The sequence below is a fragment of the Platalea leucorodia genome (genome assembly GCF_965183815.1).
Source record: "Platalea leucorodia genome assembly, contig: HAP1_HAP1_SCAFFOLD_150, whole genome shotgun sequence".
Lineage (NCBI taxonomy): Eukaryota > Metazoa > Chordata > Aves > Pelecaniformes > Threskiornithidae > Platalea > Platalea leucorodia.
In genome coordinates, this window is record NW_028121394.1 from 114608 (window position 1) to 139484 (window position 24877).

General features: G+C 45.4%; 1 protein-coding gene across 1 annotated transcript; it reads left to right on the plus strand.

Annotated features, from left to right (window-relative positions):
• Positions 1 to 1548: 1548 nt before the first annotated feature.
• Positions 1549 to 24134, plus strand: LOC309603622 (E3 ubiquitin-protein ligase RBBP6-like; the record flags this gene model as incomplete). The annotated part of the gene is made up of 18 exons (XM_082338419.1): positions 1549 to 1714; positions 4230 to 4329; positions 6013 to 6051; positions 6716 to 6752; positions 8202 to 8246; positions 10609 to 10697; positions 10814 to 10910; positions 11723 to 11862; positions 12776 to 12948; positions 14292 to 14395; positions 14844 to 15109; positions 16850 to 16946; positions 17027 to 17105; positions 17199 to 17256; positions 18361 to 18726; positions 18952 to 19053; positions 19753 to 21483; positions 22571 to 24134. 18 exons carry the CDS (start codon positions 1549 to 1551, stop codon positions 24132 to 24134), a joined length of 5253 nt encoding a protein of 1750 aa, XP_082194545.1.
• Positions 24135 to 24877: the final 743 nt, after the last annotated feature.

Below are 24877 nucleotides of genomic sequence, written 5' to 3' on the forward strand. Positions count from 1 at the left end.
AGTGTGGCGATGGCCCAATTATGGAATGAATGCGTATAATCTATATTCCACCCCAGGCTTATAAGCAAGGCTACCATATTAAAGCCTAGGCTTCCAAATCACTGGTGACAGGAAAAACAAAGAGACACAAGTAGCAAAACTAAGCATCCCTTGGCTATAGAGGACAGCACTGAAATCAAAAGGGTTTCCTGACTCCAGAAACCCAAAAGGCATTTAGAGATCTAAACCAAGCCGTCGTGGAAGCTCCCTCGTTAGCCCCACCAGACTATAACAGGTCTTTTATATTATATTTACGTGAAGAGAAAGGAATAGCCAGTTGGGCCAGAACCGTCTGCAAGCTGTAGCATATTAGTCAGCAGAACGAGACCTGGTAAGGCAAGGCATGATGTCATGCGCTAGGGCTGTTGCAGCAGCAGCGGCGAGGACTGAGAAAGCAAGAAATATTGTCCTGGGGCAGCTCCTATCGCTCATGGTTCCTTCTTTGCTTTTTAGTCCTCCTCCCCAGAGGTCAGGCAACCGTGGACGTGCCACAGTGGGGAAGTACCTTGGTTGATGGCAAGAAATAGAAATGGTCGTGGGCTTCTTTGACTGAACTTCCCATAAATGCACCCAAATACCCTCCGACACCCTGAGATGTCCCCTCCCTTCGCTGGCCCTGCGGCGCGGGCAGCCGAGCGCCAGCCGGCAAAGGCCGCTGCATCTCCCCCCAGCTGTCTTGCCCTGGCTGGCTGCTGACAGGAGGGGACAGCGGGTGGTGACAGCCTGGGGGTGACAGGAGGGACACCGCAGGCCCAGGGGGCGACAGGACACCGCAGGCCCAGGGCTGTTGGGAGAGGCACCACAGGCCAGGGGCTGGCGGGAGGTGACGTTGGGTGGTGAAGGCCCAGGGGGTGACAGGGGGACACCGCAGGCCCAAAGCGGGGCAGGACAGCGGGCGGCGACAGGCCGGGGGGACAGCAGGGACACCAGCGGCCACGTGAGGCGCGGGGCCGTGGGTGCGGTGTGCCGTTGTGCGTGCGCCATTATGTGTGCGCGGTGACACGCTGACGGCAGCCCCTGCGGTTGTTGGCCGGGAAACCCCTCGGCGGAATGCTGGGGCAGGGGCACCCGAGTTGCCATAGTGAGCGGTTGGGCCGAGGTGCGCTGCGTGCAGAGAGGGAGCGGAGGCTGAGCCGGGGCCGTGGGGGCCTCTCCCCGTCGTCCACTCGCCCGCTTGGACTGCGAGGAGGAGCGGGCGGGAGCCGCCGCCGCAGCCCAGCTCCATCGCTGAGGGCTGTGGGCAGGGGCGTTGCAGGGGCGAGGGCCGGGGCCTTGCAGCACCGCCGGGATGGAGTCCACCACTCGGCCTCCATCAGCCGAGTCTGCCTGAGGCCAGGGGGCCTGGCCGTGGTGGAGCGCTGTGGCCTCTGAGCGGCCTTGAGCCCAGCCCGTGCTGCTTGCCTGGCCCCCTCCGTGGGCCCTTCCCCGAGCTGCCGCAGGCCCTGTCCTGGCGCGGAGGCTGCGACGCCGTCTGCTGCGGTAGACATCGTCGCGGAGCAGGCACCGACCATGTCGTGCATCCACTATAAGTTCTTTTCCAAGCTGAACTACGATACAGTCACCTTCAATGGGCTCCACATCTCCCTGTGCGACCTGAAGCGCCAGATCATGGGCCGCGAGAAGCTGAAGGCGGCCAACTGTGACCTGCAGATCTCCAACGCCCAGACCCAAGAAGGTGGGTGGGGGTGGTGGGCACGGGGTGGGACGCGATAACGGGATTCGGCCACAGTCGGTAGCTGTGACTTGTGCTGGGGGCCCGACAGAGCTGTTGTTTTGTCGTCGCTGTCCTGACAGCTACCTTCAGGGCTGTGTTTTAGACACGTTTTTTAGCTTTAGTCCTTTCCGATTAAAAAAAAAAAAAAAAAAAATAACTTTTTAGTCTACGTGGTTTGACTTCACCTTTAACAAAATTTCCTCACCAAAATGCATTCAATTAATTGAGGCAAAGGAAAAATAAATGTATGAAAGCCAACTGGCCCCAGGTCCCTTCCCACAACGAGCTCAGCAATGTCCTCTGCTGTATGCAAACACTCTTCCACAAATTCTCTGACTGCTGGCTGAGCCAGTAGGAGCCTTCAAGCATCAAATACCAATATGGGCCATGATGAGTGTCCTACACAAATAAAGCCTTTACTTCACCAAGCTATTGTCACTCCTCAGGTGATCCATTTAAATGTGGACTGATTGACTTGGAAGGTGAATTCATTTTTATAGCAGTCTGTCATTAGATGGCTGGAGCTCTCTTCAGTGTGCACTTCACAAGCGGATTGAAAACAAGCACGTACCTGTCTCTCTCCAGATACATGCACGGATAGTCGCTTCAGAAGGCAGATGTCAATGCTTCTCCTCTAACGGTCAATGAATTGTCACAAGATACTAAAAGAGGTCTTATTCCTCTTTCTGCGTCGTACACCCGTTGTGCGTGTTCAAATTGACCGCTGCAGGCTTGCATGATTTGTGAATCAAAGCATTGGTTGCTGTCCTCATATATACAGTCTCTTTCTAGGAGAGGTGCTGCCGCTTGCAATCTTCTGCAGAACCCCCACAGTCCTCAGTTGGGCACAGGCGTAGCAAACCCCTGCCTTTTTGTGGAGCCACTGTTGCTTATCACGTATCTCTGAAATCAAAATCCGGTGGTTTGTGATCTGGAGCAGGAAGAATATTCTGCACGGCTTTGTTCAGCAGCTCAAAACCTTGAAGCTTGGGGCTTCGAGAAGTGCAGCTGGCATGAGCTCCCCGTTCTTTGTCTGGGCCTCAGTGCTGTCGGAGCTCCTGCTCCATCAAAACGTCCCAGGGCAGGCCTTTCTTGACAGGGGGCTGTGCAATGGTTAGATTTTCCTTTTGTGAAGAGCTCTAGGGGTTGGTTTCAGGATATGGGCCTTCTGGAAAAGCTTCTGGTTTTGTCAATGGTAGTCCTTTCTAGGACTAAGACACTGAAAAATGGAGCGTAAATTGTGAAATATTCCTATTTTGTATGTGATCACTGAGCAAAACCACCCTGACAGAGCTTGGCTGGGTATGCAGCATCTTTGGTTTTCAGACCATCGTCCTGATTTAGTTTGTGAAGGTAAGGGCTTTTGATATTGAAAACTGTAGGCAGATTACAGGGAATGGCTGCTGAGAGTGCTTTAACATATTTAGTCATATCCAGCTTGTGGAAGTGCAATATCAAAACCATTCTCATGGAGAGATCTTTGCATTTTAAGCTGTCTCAGTCCAAGTGTCTCAGGCAGGTGGTTTTTTGTTGGGGCCTTGTGTAAAGGTCAGGCGGCTTTCCTCCTCTTCAGCAGACTGACATGGTGTGAGCCAAGGCAGAGCATGGGTAGCTTCAGGCACACGCTGTTTTCGAGAGGCTTTCCGAGGCTGCCTTCCTAAGGAATTTCCTTTGAGTCTCTCTGCTCTGCAAAAAGTGAATGGAAAGTATTCACATTCCTTTGGTTCATTCAAACGAGATGAGTAGCTGAAGAGGGGAGATACTGCGTTGGAGCCCATTCTGCCCTGCTTGTGAAAGCAAGCTCAAAACCCACCCGACATTTCTGTGATCCAAATTCTAGAACTGCCAGCCCCGTTTCCATTTCAGTGTAACGAGCAGCTGAGAAGTGTGGCTGTTGATGGATGAAGCTCCAAGAAATAGGCAGCGAGGGCAGGCTCTCTTCTGTGTTCTGTCCGTCCTGAGCACCAGCAGCGTAGCTGAAGCGTTTTTAGTGAACGGCTACTGAAGCAATGGCGCAGAGTTTCCAGGCTTTAACGCAGTGCCTGTTTTGCTGCAGGGCAAGCTGGTCAGGCTTCAGAATCTGGTTTATGCAGGTGAGACTTTGCTGCTGTTTGTTTTTCTTCAAAGACCTCCTGGGTTTGGAGCCCAACAGAAGCAAAAGCCACTTCAGCTAGGTCAGGAAAGAACCTCATGCATTAGCAGAGCCTCCTTTAGTGACCCTTGGGACCATTTTGCTGTTGGCATTCCAACTATTTTAAAAAAATGAACAAGATGGTGCTGCTTGTGTTTGATTATCAGACCTGAAGATTTCTTGAACTGTACTGTTAGTGTGTTGAGATGATAAAAGCGCGATGTTACACATCAAATTTTGCTTTGACATCTGTGAGGGGGTTCTCTGAAGTGCTGTGTAATTAGCTATTAATATACATTCTTGGGAAGTGACTAATGTTTTTGTCTGTATTTATGTTGTTTGCAGAATACACCGATGATAACGCCCTCATTCCTAAGAACTCCTCGGTCATCGTTCGAAGAATCCCTGTTGCAGGAGTTAAAGCTGCCAGCAAACCATACGTGATGTAAGTATCCGTAAAGCATTGCATTCTTTGTTGGGGGTTTCAGTGTGTTAACTTTTTTATTGCTCGTAGTTTACAGAGGCATTCCGATTGGATCTTTCTTGTGAAAGCTGCTGTTAGTTTTTGTTGTAATGGGGTAAATTTTAATCTATCTGTCCCAAAGCAGACTTACCTTTTCAGACCTGCTGGGCCATGGGGTTTAACCTCCAACGGTGGTAACTTTTAAGATGGTTTCATTGGGTTTGTTCTTGGGGTTGATTCTTCTGAGAGCCAAGTTGTGGATCCTGTTTCCTCTACATGGAGAGACTCCTTATTCTATGTGTTTGCTTTGATGGCTTTTATAGTACAGACAGATAGGCATTGTAGTGTAAACTTGTAATTTGTTCCCATCTCCGAAGAGTCTGCTTCTCGGGGTTTGACTCTTCCTTGCATTTGGGGGAGGGGGGGGGAGGGATATGGCAGCTCTTCTTACCCCCCAAATCTGGGGCTTTTGCACGCTAGCTCTAGAGGACAGACCAAGGGTTGCCAGCTGGCGAACCATACAAACAAGAAGTTCCATTCAGAAGTGATTCTTAGTAGTTTCCTAAAGACAATGTCCGTTTCAGGCAAGAGAAAAACAACAATATCCTAAAGTATATTGCCTTTTGTGCGAGTACGATGAAGGAATGGATAATCCTTTCCAAACTTGAAACTCAGTAAGCCGTTTAGCACGGTACCAAATGTTACTAGTTATCCTTCTAAGTCTGTTTTTACCCTAAGGTGATACCGGTGCCCCAGGTTTTAGTTCTGTATTCCTAAGATTTACGGAGGACAGAGAACCGGGCATATTGATTAAAATGACAGCCCTTCGAATGCAATCCCGACTACAGGATTATTGCTGTCATTTATGTATTCATGCAGTCCAGTTCTATATTAGCTCCACTGGCATTGTTTGGAGGGTCCTCTTTGCCAGCCTACTTAAAGATACGCCTCTCCACCACAATTAGTTGCTATTATTAGCTTGGGGTTCTGCCACGTCTTTCTAATGTTGGTTCTCAGTAAATAAACTGATGAGTTACAGCGTGTCTTGAACCAACAGTACAGGAGCATCCTGGGACCCAGGAAGCCTTTGCAAGCAAAAACCCCTGAATTTATGTGGCTCTGCATGTAAACTTTGGGCGTATTACTGCCGTGGTTGTTACAGTGCTTTCAGGCGCTGCCTGGTAATTCTGGACGCCACAGCGTTGTGCTTATAAACAGGGCCTTGTGTTGGGGGTTAATTTCAACGCGTATGCTTAGCGCCGTCTTGTCAATGCATCCTCCGTTTCGGGTTGGATGGCACCCTCTCCTGGTATTGTAATGCTGCCCTGAAAGGAGAGGAGAGATGCTGCTAGCATCAAAGACCAAATAAATGCCTGCATGTGGGGATGAGGAAAGAATGGCCCTCTCTATTTGTACCTAAATTCCACTGCAGCCTTTGAATTGCCTCTGCTCATGGCACACTTTGGAGGATGTATGAATTGTTTGCTAACGCTATCAGCGGTTGCATGTCTGATCCATGATGAGTAGCATGCAGGTACAGATCAATGAGTGTGTGGAATCTCAGCGAGTTTTCAAATGTAATAAATATTTCCTAAACTATTGTAACATTTTCAAGATTATCTTAATGCAAATTCTGGCAATCAAGACCTTTTTCTTTTGTCGCAGGACTCCTAAATCGCACAAAGCCCCAGGAACTGCTTTCAGGTGACCTTTCTATTACTATTTTGAGTCAATATAGCATACGTAACACATTTAATATTTTGACACTTTCATAGCTAAATATGGCAGATACCTGAGCACAGGGCTTGGGCTTCCACAAAGAAACCCTGTTCTAAAGACTCTGCTGCTGACGGTTTTGGTATTTCTTTGTCTGACGGCTGATTTTTTTAACATAAGTGCACTTGCACTTCAAAGTGTCTAGACTGTCCCTGTTCTTTCTTAGAAACTGAAGTGCTGTATCTGGTGCCTATTTGTAACGCTGGGGGCACCCAGATTGGCTAAAGTGACCTTCGTGTTTTGATGGCTGATTATGGAAGAACACAGACCTGTAGTACAGACTTTGTATTTTTGATACTTCCATAGCAGAGACAAAATACCTGAGGGCTTGCTCTTGCACTGCTGTGTTCTATAGCTGTAAGCCTTAGAGTAATTTGTGACAAAGTAGAAACGTGATTTGGGGATTTTTTTTTAGTTGCACTGCATGTACCAAGGGAGAACAGTTTGTGTATATGAATAAATTTCCACATGTACGAGACTATCAGGACATAATGTTTTGATATTCAGGTTTTATAACCGGTTTTCACTACTTTACGTTGGGTACAAGTGCTTTATTTGAAGTTCTGATCACCTTTATTTCTTCTTCTAGAAGAAGTCGAACTGAGCCAGCGAGTGGCACATCAAGAGCAGTATGTAAAACACAATCTCACGCTTTTTTCTACACACTGCCCTTAATTCTAAACAATGCAGTTTTGTAGTAGTTTTCCAAACATGAACTTAATATCTTTTCCAGTACAACATAGCATATGTTGTAAATACAATGTCTTTGATTGGGCATAGTAAAAACTGAGTAATGCCATTATTTGCACAGCTCTGATGTGAACGTTGGTATTTGTGCCCAGTAATGCGTTGTATTTCGTACTGAGTCTGCTAGAACATTTCCTGAATGACTTTGTGTTGTACAGAGGACGCGTGATCGGTTTTAGATCATGTAGGTTCAGGGTTTGCACAGCTGAACGTGGTGCCGTGTTCTCCATCTGGCTGCCTAGAGCTGGCAAGATGTATGTTTGTACAGCTTGTCGTGTGCTTTTTGTTTCTTTCGGGAATAAAGCACTGGAAAGCTTGCCAATTGTTGTTGAAGAGTAAAGCAGCAAAATTGAAATGAGTTAAGAGTTTTTTTAAAAAGCATGCACAAAAGCTTACACTTTGAATATTTCTTCATTGTCTTGTCTTATGTTAGCTATCATTCTCCACTTCCACATTGGCGCTCTTGCCCTAATGTTACTACGCCCAAAGCAGGAAAGTGGATCCTTTTTGACTTCGATTACTGTTTCAGTAACAGCAAGGATCTCTAGTTGGTGTTTGTCCTTCGAGACTGCAGAAATGCAGAGAGTCATGGCCGTTGTTTTAGCACCGTCAGGCACAACTGTGATCCTTCCTGGCTGAATTTTTAGTTTGGCCAAGCTCTCGGTCACCTTTATTTCAATAATTTGAGCAGTTTATTTTTGTCTAGACAAAGTGGTGGTTACTTGTATGGCTGATGTTTTGGATTGGTGTTCTTATTTGGGTTTGGTGGGGGACGGTGAATATTCTTAAACTGGTGGACAGGAGGGGCAGAGTTCATGTTTCAGGGCATATACGCCCGTGCTTTATTTTGACGGGCAACTGTACTGTGTCCATAAACCCAAACCGTGTGCATTTCTAAACGACGAGACGTTAACTGCTTAATTTACAAACTACACTGAAAAGAAGTCTCCTGTCGTGATGCTTCCTTCTCAAACAAACTCAAGTATTTTTTTAAGTCCTTTTGAGCTGACAATTGACAGCTTCCTTACCCTTTCAGATTTTAAGCAGTTGTGAACATTGGACAGGGGTCCTTCTCTGAGATATTCTGGAGCAGCGAGTTGATCGCAAGCACGTTTGGTTCTTTTAGTTTCTTCTCATGAACCACATAGGCACTCTTAAGCTGTCATAGGCTTGGACTTTGTTTTGAGCAGATACAGATTGCACTAGGTTAGAAATGCCTCTTTGAGTGACACTCAGAGGACATAGCGCAGGCTCTCAGGCTACAGCAGAGGTTAACTATTGCTGTGTTTTGATTGTAGAACTTGAATCTGTGTTTCATTTTTTGTGAACAGATTGATGACTCTTCCGCATCTATTTCTCTGGGCCAGCTTGCTAAGGTATGTACATATTCTTGTCAAATACTTAAAAAAAAAAGTGTTAGCTTCATATTTTTCAGTCCTATACCGTGATCTGTAGCTGGATGACTGTTGTAATGTGAACACAACTTTAATTTAATTCTTAGCAATTTAAAGTTTTTATTTTAACTTTAAAACGTGTGTATATTTTGGTACTATCCTGTAAAGAGGAGCTGCCCGTTTGGGAAGATCGAAGGGGAGTACCTTCTCAGCCTCAACATAATGTTGCAGTATTACTCATCTGCAAGACACAAAGCAGCAGCACTTCGGAAGCCGTTTACCGTTTTTCCTATGTTTTGTTAATTTTGCGTTGGAAACTAACACACTTTTTACAGAAGAATTTAATTGGCTGTAAGTTATGGCCATTTCAAGGGGGTTTGCAACAGCCAAAATAGAAGCGCTTCTGGAACACGGACAATTGCATGGCTATTTTTGAATTTCTAGTCCTTATAGTTCTAGATGCATTCTGTGGATGCTGCACAATTTCATCAGTTGTAGCGTATCTCAAGTGGACACCACGGTCTAATTTGTTTGAATGCAGACTGTGTAAATTGTGTCAGTGTACCTAACTGTCGAGAGGAACATGCCGATGCGCATGTGTGGCATATTAGCAGATGTGCCCTTCTGAAACGGTTGTAACGCCCTGTTTTGCTATGGAGCTGCTTGCTGGTTTTGCTCAGCCAGGTGTCACTTTGTCGGGGAAAGCACTAGTGATGGCCCTTTGTGACAGGCGTAGTGCTAGCCAATTGAATTCCTAGTCTGCAAAGTTACAAAGATTAGAGAAGGCAGGGCTTAATGCAGAGGAGCTGGTTCTTTCTTCTGAAAATAAAGGCTGGAGTTCATTGCCGAGAAAGAGAAATCTCTCCCCACGGGTAACTTCTTCCCTCTCTTCCTGCAGAAATTAAATTGTGTACACTGGGGGGAAGGAAACATAAATTTCTTTGGAAGGCAGCCACCAAAAGAAATTGGTCTCCATTGGTGCTGTCTCTGAACGTGTCCTTGGTTCTGTAAACTCCTGTGAAGTTTTACTCTGAAATGTGAAAACCTGTCCAAGTAGGGCACACATTGAAGCTTTTGAGAAAATTTAAGTATTTCAGAAAAATACAGGAACATAGCATAAAGCAGCTCAAAACTGTTACTTGCTCTGACCTCTTCAGTGCAGACTGGCTTAGCATGGAGGCAATGTGTTAGCAGGTTTCTGTTTTATTATTCCCATGTATGAAATGCTATGTTTGAATTTTGGTCTGTTCCTAGTAAGGTTTTGTGGGTTTTGGGTGTGTTTTGTGAACCGTTTGGGTTCAAACAAACGAGTCAAGTATCTGTAAAGTTTTCTGTAAACGTTAATGATTTCATAGATGTCGATCTGCATTATGTGACTGTGGAGAAAAAGCTGTGTATATGAAACAACCATTTAAGAGAATGTTGAACCTGGCTGGTTGCTTTTGGGAGTGAATGCATCTAAAAACAAAAGCAGGAGTGGTTGACCTGCATGATCAGTGCCTGAAGGTCCAGATCATTTACAGTCACTCCCTCAGGCCCTGCTTGTATCTGGGCTGGTGTGTAATAAAAACATTGGAACAAACACGACTTAAAAAAAAATCAGCTACCTTCAGTAATTCTGGATAAGGTTTCTATTACGATTTGTATGTTAAAAGGACACAGTCAACTGGAAAAACCGGCAGGTTTTGCTTGCTGCAGTTAAATCGCTGAATATGAAGAGGGTAGCGGGGGGGAACGTGCAGCTGGGACTGCCTACAGCACATCGTGGTCAAATTTCCACTGACAAGAATCTTTTGTCTTGCTGAGGGATTATCAAAAGCTTGATTCCTTTTAATGCTTCTGTGTCTGAAGCTGAATTTCAGCCAGCAAGACCAACTTCCCCGACTCTTGTGTTTCCTTTTACTGCTGCGAAATGTAAATAATGGTACTTGCCTGCATCTTTCTCAATTAAATGTCCAGTGGCTATCTTCTGCTTCAAATAGTCTGGGGCTTAAAAGTCCGTTTAAAAGTGCTGGATAGTATGATTTTTCCTACACAGAGCTTCAGTCCACTTGGAAGCACATTGGATTGGTTACAGGAGTCTTTGTGTGAGGTACAAAGAGAGCCCAAGGTTTGGAGTGCCCAAGAAGGCTCTTTTCAAGTAGGTTCCCAGGCCCATAAACCCCCTGCAGTGGCCTAAGGACTCCCCAGAGCATCTTCAGCATGGCTCTGTTTTCTGTCAGCGGCTGTTTTCATGCAACCTCAGCCCGCGCTGTGCTGCTCTTTGCAGGATCGGGGGAGTGGTGGTGTCTTTGGCCGTGTGGGCTGAAATGTGTTTCTAATGTGTGTATTGCCTGTTGAACAGACTGCCAATCTGGCTGAGGCCAATGCCTCTGAAGAAGATAAAATCAAGGCTATGATGACACAGTCCTGCCATGAGTATCATCCAATCAAGTAAGTGTTGATAACGTCCAATCTGTTCTTTGAAGATGATGGAAAAATCATAGAGATGTTTGTTTTAACAAGAGAGACGCACGCATAGCTTTTTCTTTTTCCCCAAAACCTTTTAGTTACACGAAGAAACCCTTGGGTCTGCTTCCACCATCATATACCTGCTTCCGTTGCGGACAACCTGGCCACTATATAAAGAACTGCCCAACAAATGGGGTAAGGTTGAGGGGGACTTCTGGTGTTACTTGGGGGTTCATTTTTTTACCTTGGCAGTTACCTAACAGCTACATGACTGCTCATCTTTGGAATTGTTTCTCTGGGGGTGAAATATAGAGGTTGTATGGCAATGTTGCAAAGCCCTTCAAAATTCAAGGGAAAGCTGGAGTTGTAAATGTAAACTTTTATTTTTTCCAGGTCATAGACATTCAATATGTCCATAGATTGTTCTCTGTGAACTTTCATGCATATTTTTAGATATTCCAATATCATTGGAAATGTTTCTGGTTTTAACTCTTTTTAACAACAGTTCACAGTTTTTAGTATTTCATATAAACCTAAGCTCCTTTCTGTTGACCCCACCCGCTGAATATTTGCCTGTTTTAATGACACAAGCCTCTGGGTGAGTATGCATGCCATTTAACATTGTATATGCGTGAGGTATGAACTGAACCTTCATATACAGTTCCTCAGTGCCTGGTTCAGAGCACTGAACTGAGCTCGCCCTGGGAATTGCGCTTTGGAGGAGGAGCGGGTTGGTATCTCTTCTGAGCGGAGGGCAGGCTAAGGGATATTTCACCCTTAAGGAACCTGAAGTTAAGCCCAAGAGTGTCGACGGCGTTCAAAACACTGCTCAAGCCTTGGAACACCCTGGCTATATTAATTTAGGAAAATAAGTATTTTAGTCAAGCAACCCTTCTGTTAAGGAAAAGGAGAGGATTAAAGGCTTTTGCTGCTTAGAATAATCATGGACATGTCATTTTAAGTGTGGGTCTTAAGATGAGCTATGTTTGCCTTTCTTCTCTTAACAGGGCAAAAATGTTGAGTCTGTTCCCAGAATTAAAAGGAGCACGGGAATTCCACGGAGTTTCCTGATAGAGGTGAAAGATCCCAATACAAAGGGTGCTATGCTAACCAGCACTGGGAAGTATGCCATACCAGCTATTAATGCGTAAGTAGGGAATTCATTGGACCGACCCAAAAGCGAATGAGAGAAACTGTGCGTAAATGTCTGAGTGGCCACGCGACCAAATCGGCCAGCCTCTGTAATTGCGGGGGAGGAAGCATTGTCGTTGTATCTGAACCTTAAAATCTGTGATACTTTCTAAGATTAAAATAGGGTGGCCCTACTGCTCATGGCCCTGGAAGCTGGTTAAACTAGTGCTGTGCTAAGAATCTGTATTTCTGCAAAATATTTCAGTAGTGTTGACAGTGGGAGTTGTTCTCTCTGAAAGCTCGTTTTGCTGCTGGTTTATGTTTCAAAGGCTTCTTGCAAAATGTAACCCATCGCCGTTGGACTGAGATTTCCTCCCCCTCTGACTTTTATCCAAGCTCACGTGTGAAACAGGCTGAAGTTTCCCTGTTGCTCTGAACTCAGAAAATCCAGCCGTGGGCTGACAAGAGGGGCTGTTACGAAATGCACTTGGTAGCACTTCTGCTTTTCTGTCGTGGATCTCCTTTTGTAGAAGCTGGAACATAGACTGCCCTTATTTATAAAATGGAATTACTCGGAGACTCACTTCATCCTGAGCCTGCAATTTACCTTTACCCCCTGGCAAAGGAGAGGTGGGATTCCTTGCACCCGATTTCTAGCTGTCAAAACATTATTGTTGTAGTCGGAGCCAATTTCTTAGTTGATCCAATGAATGGGAGAGTTCTGCAGAAGGAAAATTGTTCCCCCCTCCCTCTTCTGGTCTTGTGGCTATAGAAAAGCAGTTTAAACGAGATGCCTACGTCTTCAAAGGCTAGTGTGGAGCGAGGAGAATTCCATCTCTTGTCTTCCTTTGATAAAATCCTACGCTTGGAAAAGTTTTCCTTTCCTCGTCTTTCACTTTTTTCTTTTTCCTTCCCCCCCCCGCCTCCAGGGAAGCTTATGCCAGAGGCAAGAAGGAAAAGCCACCCTTTTTACCCGAGGAGCCGTCCTCCCCCTCCTCCTCCCATGATCCCGTTCCAGAGGAGCTGCTGTGTCTCCTTTGTAAAGATACAATGACTGATGCCGTGGTTATTCCCTGCTGTAGAAACAGTTACTGTGACGAATGTAAGTGTTACTCCCAGGTTTGTTAATCCCCAACATCAAATTGATCTTCTGAAAGCAGACATAGGAGATAACGGCATTACTTTGTCACCAGTTCGATGTAAGACTGAAGTATGGCCTGACTAGGAAAGGACTCTCCTTGTAGAAAGGAAAAAAAAAGGCAGAAAGCTTTTTCCCCTTTTTATGTATCTCATTAAATCTCTTTACACGCGTGTCGTGGTTTAACTCCAGCCGGCAACTAAGCACCACCCAGCCGCTCGCTCGCTCCCTCGCAGTGGGATGGGGAGAGAATCGGAAGGGTAAAAGCGAGAAAGCTGGTGGGTTGAGATAAAGACAGTTTAACAGGTGAAGCAAAAGCCGCGCGCACAAGCAAAGCAACACAAGGAATTCATTCCCTCCTTCCCATGGGCAGGGAGGAGTTCAGCCATCCCCAGGACAGCAGGGCTCCATCACGCGTAACCGTTACCTGGGAAGACAAACGCCATCACTCCCAGCATCCCCCCCTTCCTTCTTCTTCCCCCAGCTCTATATGCTGCGCATGACGCCATACGGTGTGGGATAGCCCTTGGCTCAGCTGGGGTCAGCTGTCCCGGCTGTGTCTCCTTCACACTTCTTCTGCCCCCCCGGCCTCCTTGCTGGTGGGGCGGTGTGAGAAGCAGAAAAGGCCTTGACTCTGTGGAAGCACCGCTCAGCCATAAGGAAACCATCCCCGTGTTACCAACCCTGTTTCCAGCACAAATCCAAACCATAGCCCCCCACTAGCTACTATGAAGAAAATTAACTCTGTCCCCGCCCAGACCAGCACAATACGGAAGGACGAGTATGAGAAGAGTGCGTAATTGTGCAGGAGATTCCAGAATTAGATAGTGACTGCATTTATTTGTCCACAGCCCTTTCTCTCATACAAAATTATATAGCCAGCTCTGGTGATTTGGTGTGGTCTGCAACAAACGGATAGTCAGGCATTTAATCCGCCGCCTTCTCCACCGGAGGGTTGGTTAAAACCTTCAGAACTCAAACCTCCTAATGTGTTGAAATGTGTTTTCTTCATTAACCTTGAGGTTAGTGACTTCTCACTGTACTAGCCAGCGGAAAGAAGATCAGTCGGAACATCAAGGCACAGCCTCCTGTACATCTTCAGGTGTTGCATGAGTGCAGTATCAAACCGTATAGTTATTTGCTGCAGACTGGAAATTTTTTACACTGTTGAACATTGATCGCTCCATGCTCTCAATTCAAGACCATATTCACCCATTAACCACACACTTGTGTTTAGAATTGATTAGACCCCAAAAATACTCCTTAGTTTGGCTAAAAGCTGTTTTGATGATTCTGATGATTCACAGGTATTAGAACAGCGTTACTGGACTCTGAGGAACACAGATGCCCAACATGCCATCAAACAGACGTTTCTCCTGACGCTTTAGTCGCCAACAAGTCCCTACGCCAGGTAACACGATGACTTTCACGTAAACTGTTGGTAAGGAAAAGTCTATTTTTCAAAAGCTGAAAGGGAAGAAGATATTCATTTACCTCTCCTTAAGCAAGGCTAAATGGAGTAAGGCTCAATTTACTTTTCAAATACGTTATCTGTTGTTACAGAAGCTTACAACTCTTTAGAGACAATCTGGCAAATTCAGGTCACCCTTTTGTTTAACAGGCTTGTCTCACTTTCAAATTCAGTGCCAACGCTGGAGTACTTTAAATACGGCTGCTCTGAGTTGCAAGTCATGAATATCAGTGTTCAGTGTGATGTATCCATACATCTGTATGTTGATTCATTTTAGGACTGATAGCATTTACAGGAATACACAAGGAGTTTTACTCCGTGCAGGCTTTTCTTCGTCTGTCTACTGAAGTTTCGTATTAACTTTTTGTAAATGCTTTCCTGCCTCTAGGCTGTGAACAACTTCAGAAATGGGACTGGCTACGCAAAAGGGCTCCATAAGCAGGTTCAGCAGCAACAGCAGCAGCAGCCGCCACCGCCACCGCCTCCACCACCACTCCTGAGGCAAACAACAGCCCGCAACCTGCAGCCTCTGCTCTGGCCAACAATTTCCAGCCAGCGGGATCCGCTCATGAGTCCACTGGCTTCTCTGGCTTCTCCTTCTGTTGCTGCTCTGTCATCGTTGGCCCCTGCTGAAAAGCCAGGTGGACCTTTTCGGTAAGGAAATCTGTAGATCAACACGAATATAAAAGGCACCAAGGTGCTGAAGTTAGATTGTTTCTCTTGAGCTTCTCAGCTAGCGATTTCTATAGCATTAGTGACAGTTCCAGAGAACTGTGGCCGTTCTGGGTTTGGGTTTTACTTTGAATGAGGACACTTGAATAATTTGGAAGCGTGCCTCATGCAAGAATTTTCTCCAAAGTATTTTGGTTTGCTTCTCTTACAAATCATTCAGTACGCGTTGACCCTGAAAGAGGAACTTTTTTCCCCCAGGAGCCCTTTGAGTTTAAGCGGCTAGCAATTCCTAAAGTAAGCATTTGGTTATGTCAGAGCTTCTGGAGTGCATTCATTTCTCTTTAGTACTGAGGAAATAATCGTTTCCTGAAAAGCAAAAAAGCCCAATGAGAGGTAAAACTGACCAGGTGTTTCACATCACTTTTTTCTACAGTATTTCTATCATCAGTATTATAAGTCAGAGTCATTCTCAGTAATGCCGTGTAGTCAGCACCGCACGCAGATTTGGATAATAAACATTGAAACACTGTAAATTTGAAGTCTTTACAAACATTTACCAACAAAGTCCTAGTAGGCAACCCAGTGAAGCGGTAGGAAAATACATGGAAAATCTGTACTGTTGTTGAGGGCTTCTGTCCTTTCACTTTTATGCCTGGAATGCAAAGAGCCACTCTGTCCAGAAGACTGTCAGGCGCAGCTGTACCGTTGACTACAAAGGTCACAAGTCAAAAGAACCTCTAAGGCAGCCACTGAGCCAGCACATAAACGTTTCCCAAGAGAATTTCAGTTCTTGCATCTTCCACAACTGAGAGTCAGTGTCTGGGCTATACGTACTCCAATCCTTTTATGTGCAGCCAGCTTACTAAAATATTTTTCCGGTGAGCCCTGGCAGCCAAGAGGGCAAACTGCATCCTGGGATGCATCAAAGGCAGGGGAAGCAGCCAGTGAAAAGAGGTCATTATCCTGCTGTATTCAGCGTTGCTGCGGCCTCCCCTTGAACACGGTGTGCAGTTCTGGGCCCCACAACTGAAGAAGGAGGTGAAGGTCCTTGAGTGCGTCGAGAGGAGGGCAACAGAGCTGGTGAAAGGGCTGGGAGGAATGTCCTCTGAGGAGCGGCTGAGGACTCTGCCTTTGTCCAGTTTGGAGAAGAGGAGGCGGAGGGGCCACCTCATTGCTCTCTGCAGCTTCCTGCGGAGGGGACGTGGAGAGGGAGGTGCTGATCTCTTCTCGGTGGGATGCAGTGATAGGACGTGTGGGAATGGTTCCAAGCTGCGCCAGGGGAGGCTTAGACTGGACATGAGGAAGCATTTCTTTACCGAGAGGTTGTTCAAACCCTGGAACGGGCTTCCTGGAGAGGTGGTCGATGCCCCAAGCCTGTCAGTGTTGGAGAGGGATTTGGACAATGCACTTAATCCCATGCTTTAACTTGGTCAGCCCTGAATTGGTCAGGCGGTCAGAGCAGATGATCGTTGTGGGTCCCTTCCAACTGAAATAGTCTAGTCTATTCTGTTCTATTTCTCCTTAAATGCCACTAGTCCAAACAGACTTCTCGTCAGTGCTTCATTTGGAATCGGCCAACTTCCCATTTGTACATCTGGAGAAGATTATTTTTTCATTTTTTTCCCCATTTACTATAGTCAGCCTTTTCTCACTTGGGACTTTGTATTTCAAGTAGCACTTCAAAACACTGTTTGAATAATAAAAATTTGGGTTCTTTTGTAGTGATGCCGGTACTGTTCTACCTCCTGCTGCGCTGGTGAGTGCTGCTGGTCTTTCTAAATCTTCCTTTCAGTCAATCGGCAGTTTGGTGGAAGAGAAGGTAAATTTTATTTCAACATATGCAGTGCTGCTTGTATTTTAGCAGAGCTTCTTTTCCAACTGTTTGCGTTTATTCACAAGGGCTGTCGGGTTCCTGTAGTAAGACAACCAGCGTTACCAAGTCTTCTGGGCCCCCAAGGACACTCAATACACACAACTGGTAAGCAACTATAACTTGAGAAGTTCTTTTCAAAACTTATCTTCAGATCAACTGAATGGGATTTTTTTCTTTTTCCTCTCTCCACGCCAAAAGGTCATCCCAGGAGAGCCAGCGCAGTTTGCTCAGCAGCTGGCAGACCAGGCTGGGAGCTGTAAGTATGCTACAGAAATTCAATATATTCCTACTTGTAACCCGTTAAACGAGACCATAACACGTAGCTTATACAGCAAATAATAATTTAGTAGCTTAAAGCTGATTTAGAATGAAATAAGTGTGCACAGATAGTTGTGGAGAATACAAGTGGTAATTCGTTTTTAAATGGCTTCATTTGAATTGGCTGGAAACCATAATTACATATAAAATTGAAATATCATTAAAGGGTGAGGTGGAAAGCCACCCTTCTGATCACTGGCTGAATAGGGCTGGAGAAATTGATTTCCCCATAGAAATCAGCCTCCAACGTTCTTTTTTACCAACTTAGTTGATACTGAGTGAGCAAAGCATTGGATAGTCAACGCTGTGTTGTGTTATTTTATAAAAATTTTGAATGTCTTCAATTCAGTCCTCTCAAATAGCCAAGCTGCTTTCTCTCAGTTGGAGAGAGAGAGAGGAGTCTGTTTTCTCTATTATTGCAGTGTCAAGTTAGTCCTTCCTTTTGGTACATATTTGTTATAGATAGATTGTAAGGGGGCATTGTGTTCATACTATGCTAAAGATAAATAAAAACAAACCCCAGGATCCATCCCACAGATTGTCTAAAATCTCAAATTCAGTAAGCGAGAAAATAACAATTTGGGGACAAAAGCAGGCCAAACACATCCTCATGAGGCAACAACATAGGAGGCTTATGTGGAAGAAGTTAAAAGAAGTTTGAGAGAAGATGAGTTAATATTTGTGCAGTGCTTTGAAGATCAGAAGTGTGAAGTATTGACCATATCAAGGAGTGGCAGAGGAGCGGTGGGCACTTGGCCCAGGGGAGATGGGAGTCTCTTTTAAGCACGGGCAGCCTCCATCCACAGGCGCAAAGCTGAGTATAAGGAGAGAAGACTGAGGGAACCGCTGGGGCTGGGGATGTGGAAGGCGAGTCTGAGGATCAAGAAATGAGGGCAGTCTCAAATGAACAGACAGCAGGGAGAGAAATGCTTAAGTTGAGAACAAGAAGTGCTCGCCACCGTGCTCCCGCTTCCTTCGCCTTCCTCTTTAAAATTGGGGCAGAGTGTAACAAACAGTGACACATGTTTTTGGGTTTCTTTAGAAGTTCAAATCGAGGACGCCCGCCTAGCGAACGTACCCAAAGGACTCAGGCCCCAGCACTGCCACCATCAATCGCCATCTTTGTGCCTGTGCCTCCACCTCCCTTGCATCCTCCACCACCCCATGCCCTTCCTCTCCCACCGCGGGTACCACCGCCCCAGTTGCCTCCTCAGTTTCCCCCTGGTCAGCCTCCAGCTGCTGGGTGCACTGCCCCCCCTCCAGGATATCCCCCCGCTCCTGCCAACAGGTCGCCAGCTTGGGTACCAGCAGCAGGACCAACGGCTCCTTCAAATACCATCCCAACGACACAAGCACCTCCTTTACCTAGGGAGGAGTTTTACAGAGAACAACAGAGACCTAAAGAGGAGTAAGTATTTGGCTCCATGCAAAAGTAAACCCAGACAAATGTCATTCTAAAGCTTTCCCTGAAACTTCTAGGCATTCTAAACTGGCTTTGCTTAACTAGGATGTTCACCTTTTGCATTTGCATGCAGTAGACATTTTCTCCTATCGGCCAGGGTTTCTTTCTTGATGTCTTTTTGTAAGAAAGGTCAAACTATCCTTGTAAGAAAGGTCAAACTTCTTTTAACAGGGAGAAGAAAAAGTCCAAATGTGATGAGCTTACAAAGGATTTTGGTAAAGAACTGATGGAATATAAAAAGATTCAAAAGGAGCGTAGGCGTTTGTTTTCCAGGTAACTGCTTTACACGTCCGTAATGGAGAAGCGGGTTGTCTAGAAGAATCAGGAGGAGTTCGCCTCCACCTCTCCATCGTCAGATGGATTGGATGAGTCAAGGGATCAGCAGCGACAGGAGTAAATAGTCCTGGGTGTAAGATTGCAGTACAAGTCTTTTGCATCCTGTACAAATTGCCAAACCAGTAGTGAAGATGAAGAGACTAAGCTGGCATTTTAAAATGGAGCTTTGCCGTCTTCAGGCTAAATCGTGTTTTCTTGGTGTTTGATACTGCACTCTAGCCATTAAGACTTGCACTTTTTGCATCTTACTGCAACAAAAATGATTTGCACTGCAGGTAGTTGTTGAGTAGTGAAAAATGTGTGCGTTCATGTACCAGTAGAGGCCAGTATACCCCGCCTTAGATCAATCAATAGCTGTGGTAGTTAATGTCATAGAAGTGGGTGGAAATAGGCTTCCCCTTCCTGTATGTTGGTACACTAACAATGCAGCAGCTGTTCTGTCTCGTAAGCAGAAACTTTTACATACGATCAAGTTCTTCAGTTTGCAGTAGCAGTATATCAGCAGCTGAAAGAAGCTTTGGCATTAGCCTGTGGAGAGGAAAAGAAACCCAAACCAAATTTGGGAGGAAAAAAAACTGGGGAGAGCGACTGTTTTGAGTTAACTTCACTTTTTTTGTGTTTTGTGTTTTTTTTAAGGTCCAAGTCTCCCTATAGTGCTTCATCTTACTCGAGAAGTTCATGCACCTACTCCAAGTCAAGATCAGGTTCTTCCCGCTCTCGCTCCTACTCTCGATCCTTTAGTCGTTCCCATTCTCGTTCCTGCTCACGATCCCCACGGTATTCAAGAAGAGGCAAAAGGAAGAGTCATAAATATCGTTCTAGGTCAAGGTCACGGGGTTATCACCATTCAAGGCTAAGAAGATACCGTTCACGATCAAGGTCTCCAGTGTTTAGAGGCCACTCTCCCACTACACGGACCGTACCTCGAGGGGAAGGAGGAAGGGAGTATTTTAACAGATACAGAGAAGTTCCTCCACATGATATGAAAGCTTGCTATGGCAGATCTGTTGACTTGAGAGATCCATTTGAAAAGGAAAGATACAGAGAATGGGAAAGGAACTCTAGAGAATGGTATGAAAAGTTTCACAAGAGCTTTGCTGTTGGCCCTCAACCTCCACCTCCAGTAAACAGGGGCAACTTTTCTCCAGATAGGTTTGGTCCGCCTGGGACCAGACGAGAGAATTTGCCACAGGCTTGGGGACGTAGGGAGGATTATCCTGGTGGGCAGAGCCACAGAAATCGTAATGCAGCTGGAAATTACCCTGAAAAACCTTCTGGAAGAGAGCGCCATGACATCCGAGATGCTACAAAATGCAAAGAGAAGGAGGGGGAACATCCACTGGGGGATGGCAAAGGAAATAAAGATAAAAACCCCCAGAAGAGAAGAAAAGGGGATGAGAATGAAGGCTTTCCCAAAGCTGAGTTGTTAGAAGGTGCGAGGAAAGCCAAAGAGCCAGTTCCAGCAGCAGATGTTAAAAAGGACTTTCTGTTCATGCTCCCAAGAAGAGACGATGCCACCCCTGTGAGAGATGAGCCTATGGAAGCAGATTCTCTTGCTTTCAAACCAGTATCTGCAAAGGCGAAAAAAGAGGAGAAGCCAAAAGCAAAAATTGACAAGACAAAGCGGAAAGCAGAAGCGGCTGTTCTGCCTAAGAACGACAGCATAATAAAACCAGCTAAAGCTTCCCAAGAGGAGGTGGACACCAATTGTGAAGAATCTCCTCGAATGGAACCTGCTGTGAAAAAAGTGAAGGAGGAGTTGCCAAAGACAGACAGTGTTAAAACCTCTTCCTCTCAAAAGGCTGAGAAGGCTCTTGGTTCCCCACGGAAAGCTCACCCCAAAGTTACAAAAGATCACCCAGAAACCAGAGCAGCCAACGAGGAAACGGCAAAGAAAGACCATCGAAAAGAAACCAAGTCGGAGAAGCCCTCCAACAAAGAGGGCAAGTCAAAAACACCTGCTGAAAAAAGCAACTCCTCTGATGTAAAACCTGAACAAAGAAAACGAAAAGTAGATGAAAAGGTTGCTGAAGAACATGAAGCGACTTCCCTAAAGGCCTCTAAACCAGAAGCTGCTGACTTGAAAAGACCACCAAAGGGGAAGACTGAGCCTGATGGTGAAAAAGGAGAGCAAACTCCAGAAGAGGATAAACCTGCTTTTCTTAACAACCCCGCCAAAAAGATTAAACTGAACCAAGAAACTGGCAAAAAGGTTGTGAGTGGAGAAAATGTGCTACCTGCAGAAGAACCTGGTGAGAAAGCTGAGCCGAACAGCAGCAAAGTTAAGCAAGAAAAAGCAAAGGGAAAAGTAAGAAGCAAAGGAACGGCAGCTGATGGATCTAGTGCAACTCTGGTACATTGCACCAGGTACCTCATCTTTTCTTTTCCTATTCTTTCTTTCCTCCCTCCCCCCTGCAAACAAATGTAAAAGTCTTTATGGTGACTAATGAAAGGAACAGCTAAATCTGTGCTAAATGAGTGAATAATCTGTGATCTTTCCTGCTAAGCTGTACTTGGGTCAGAATCAAATTTTGTGAAAGAAAACAAGCAGTCTGTACTGCCCAGACAGCTCATAAGGTTAATTCATTGATGACGTCTTTCACCCTTACTTCTGGGACTTTTTTCCCCCCTTCTTATTCATTATATGTTGACTCTCTGAGGAGTCCCCTCGAGGTCTTCCTTCAGATCCAGCTTACTGCTAAAGGCAAGGATAACAGACATGTCTCTACCATGCAATATGTTGCCTTTGAAAAATTGCAAGGTGCTGTAATGATCTACTTTTGTCAGGGTGAGATGAAACGATACCTTGCAGAAATAGCAGCTTGGTTGCCAATATCTTGTACTGATTTGAGCTTTGAGCACAGTGCCGTGTTGACACAGCTACACTGCTTCCAGCTCAGTGCCAACTTCTTTGAAAGAGTGAATCTAGTGTGAAGCTGTTATTACGTACATTTCAGCATCTAAAGAAGCAGGACAGCGCAAACTCAAACCATTTAAGACGTCACTGGAGACTTAAGATAGTGTCTTGATATTCTAAACAGTTTTTAAAACGTACATTTTTTCTGAAGAAGAACACTGGGACATGGGAATAAAACTGTGGTTGTGTATACCTCTCCCTCATTGCTTGCTTAGATGTCGAAACAAGAATGTATAGCTAATTTATCTACCATTGGTAGAAGCAGGACATGAAGGAATTACCAGGTCAGACAGTCCCCAATCTGATAATCTCGTGTCTTTGTTAATTAAATGTAGAGTAGGAAGGTACTAAATTAATTGATTGCTCGTAGTCTTAGCTAGTGGACTCATCCTTTCTCTCGTCTGTTCCCTTAATTGAACATCTTTTGAAAAAATACGCAAGATTTAGAATGGAAACACAGGCCGTTTTCTAAACTGTTACAAAAGATGGCGGTGCGTATATCTCACCCACGATTAATGTCAGCTTTTTTCCTCTTAGCACTAGTTCTACTGGAGGAAGCCCCATTAGAAAGACTGAAGAAAAGCCAGACACAAAACAAACTGTCATTAAGACCATGGAGGAGTATAATAATGATATCACAGCCCCTGAGAAAGACATCCTTATTATGATCCAGGTCCCTCAGTCAAAGTGGGAGAAGGATGACTTTGAGTCTGAAGAGGAAGACATTCAATCTACCCAGGTGCCCGCAACCGTAGGAAAACCTGCTAATGTTATACAAAATGCGAGTGCTAAGCCACCAAACCCTGTAAAACAGAGTGAGAAAGAGACGGAGCCTTTGAAGGAAAGACAGAAAACTACAAAAGAGGTGAGTTATGAAAGCTCCCAGCATGACGCAAAAAGTTCAAAAAGTTCAATGTCAAATGAAAAAGGAAAAACCAAAGACCGGGATCATTCTTTGTCAGACAAAGACACCTCTGAGAAGAGAAAGAGCAGTGTTCAGCAAGAAGACGACCCCTCAGAACGTGCAACCGAGCAAGGAGATGGACAAAGTATTTCCCAATCTTCCAAAGACCGCAGATTTTCAGAGAAGCCTGATACTGGCCATGGATCGGCTGCTAAAGACTTTACTCCTAAGCAAGACAAAAATTCTGACCGTGATGGCAACAGAGATTATTCGAGTTCCAAGCGTAGAGATGAAAAGAGTGAATTAGCAAGGGGAAGAGAGTCCCCTTCTCAAAACAGAGAATCTACGTCAGTCCAGGAGAGTAAGCCGAGAGACGAACGAGCAGAGCTGTCCGAAAAGTGCACTGGAGACGCCAACAGGAGCAGCTGCAGCCCTCCGCCTGAGCAGCAGCAGTCTGATCACAAAGCTGCTCACGATTCCAAGCGCACATTGGAGGAACCCAAACCTCTAGATATAAACGCAGGAGAAGAGAAAGAGAAGCACGTACCAGAAGTAAAGAGCAATGAAGAGAAAGAGCCAGGTGGTAATAAGGCACCTTGGAGAGAGGAATCGCCAGATGTAAAACATGAGAAAGAGAACGTGACTGGACAAAACAATAAAAGTGTTGCCCAGCCTAAGCCTCAGGTAAGCAGCTCCTCGCCGCTCTCTTCTGATCGAACGCGAGACACTGATGAGGCTGCATTTGTACCAGACTGCAATGAAAGTGAGAGTAAGGTATCTGCAAAAGGTGAGGAAGCGGCAGGGAAAACTCATGACGACCCAAAGGAAAAGGCTGTTGATAAGGTGAAAGAGGATACAGCAGCACCTGCTGCAGGTGACCGGCCTGAAGCAAGGCGAAGTCAAAGGCAAAGCAGTCCCAGTGTTAGGCGCAGCCGTAGCCAAAGCCCTTCTGAGAGTCAGACTGGAGGCCACAGGAGCAGTGCCAGCTCAGGAGAGAGGCAAGACAGCAAGAAAAAGAACAAGAAAAAAAAGAAGAAGAAGGACAAGAAGCAGAAGAAACAGAAGAAGCAGAAGAAACACATTGGAAATGAAACGGAATTGGAAAAGAGCCACAAACACAAGCACAAGAAGAACAAATGGAAGAAGAGCAAAGACAAGGAGCAAGATGACCAAAAAGTGAAATCTGTCCCTACATAGAATGACAGATAATGAAAAAAGACTTAAATCCCAAGTCATCTGTATTAAACTTTGTTGAAATGTGAACGAGTTCAAGCATTGCAAATGATGCCATGAAAGACCCTGCGTTGCACTTAAAAAATTGCCGCTGGATTGTTTGATTTTTACATCGGAGCTTTAAAAAGCGAACATTTTGTACAGAATTGTGAGTTGTGACCACGCAACATGAAAGGCGTTGCTGGGGCCTCTTATTTTTAACCACCGTTAATTAGTCTGGCTGGAGTCTTCTGTCCTGAAAATTTTCACAGTTGAATTTTCTTTTAATTGCCTGGCAGAAGCAGCTGGTATCAGTTATAAAATAGCAGCAGAATGATTTGCAGAATACATTGCAGCCTTGTTATGTCACTTCTTGATTACAATAAAATGTTTTCAGTAAACTACCCGGTGTGATGAGCTTTTCAGTGATAGCTGAACATCAGCAGAGCAAAGCCTAGTGACAGAAAAAAGCCACCAGTAAAAGCTTGCTGGTAGCTGACATGTATGAAAAATAACGTCCACGGGTTTAATTTTGCAAAGAGAGGTAGGACTTCCAGTCCTCTGAACGGATGCCATGTGGGGAGGCGCTGCCGAGAGGTAAGCCAGCAAAGGGGAAAAGAATTGGAAGGTATTTACATATTTGTATGCAAAACACCTTCCTTCCAAGAGGAAAACCCCAGCCAAGTTTTCTGAAATGCAGCCAGAAACGGAGAGCTAAACCAGCCAAG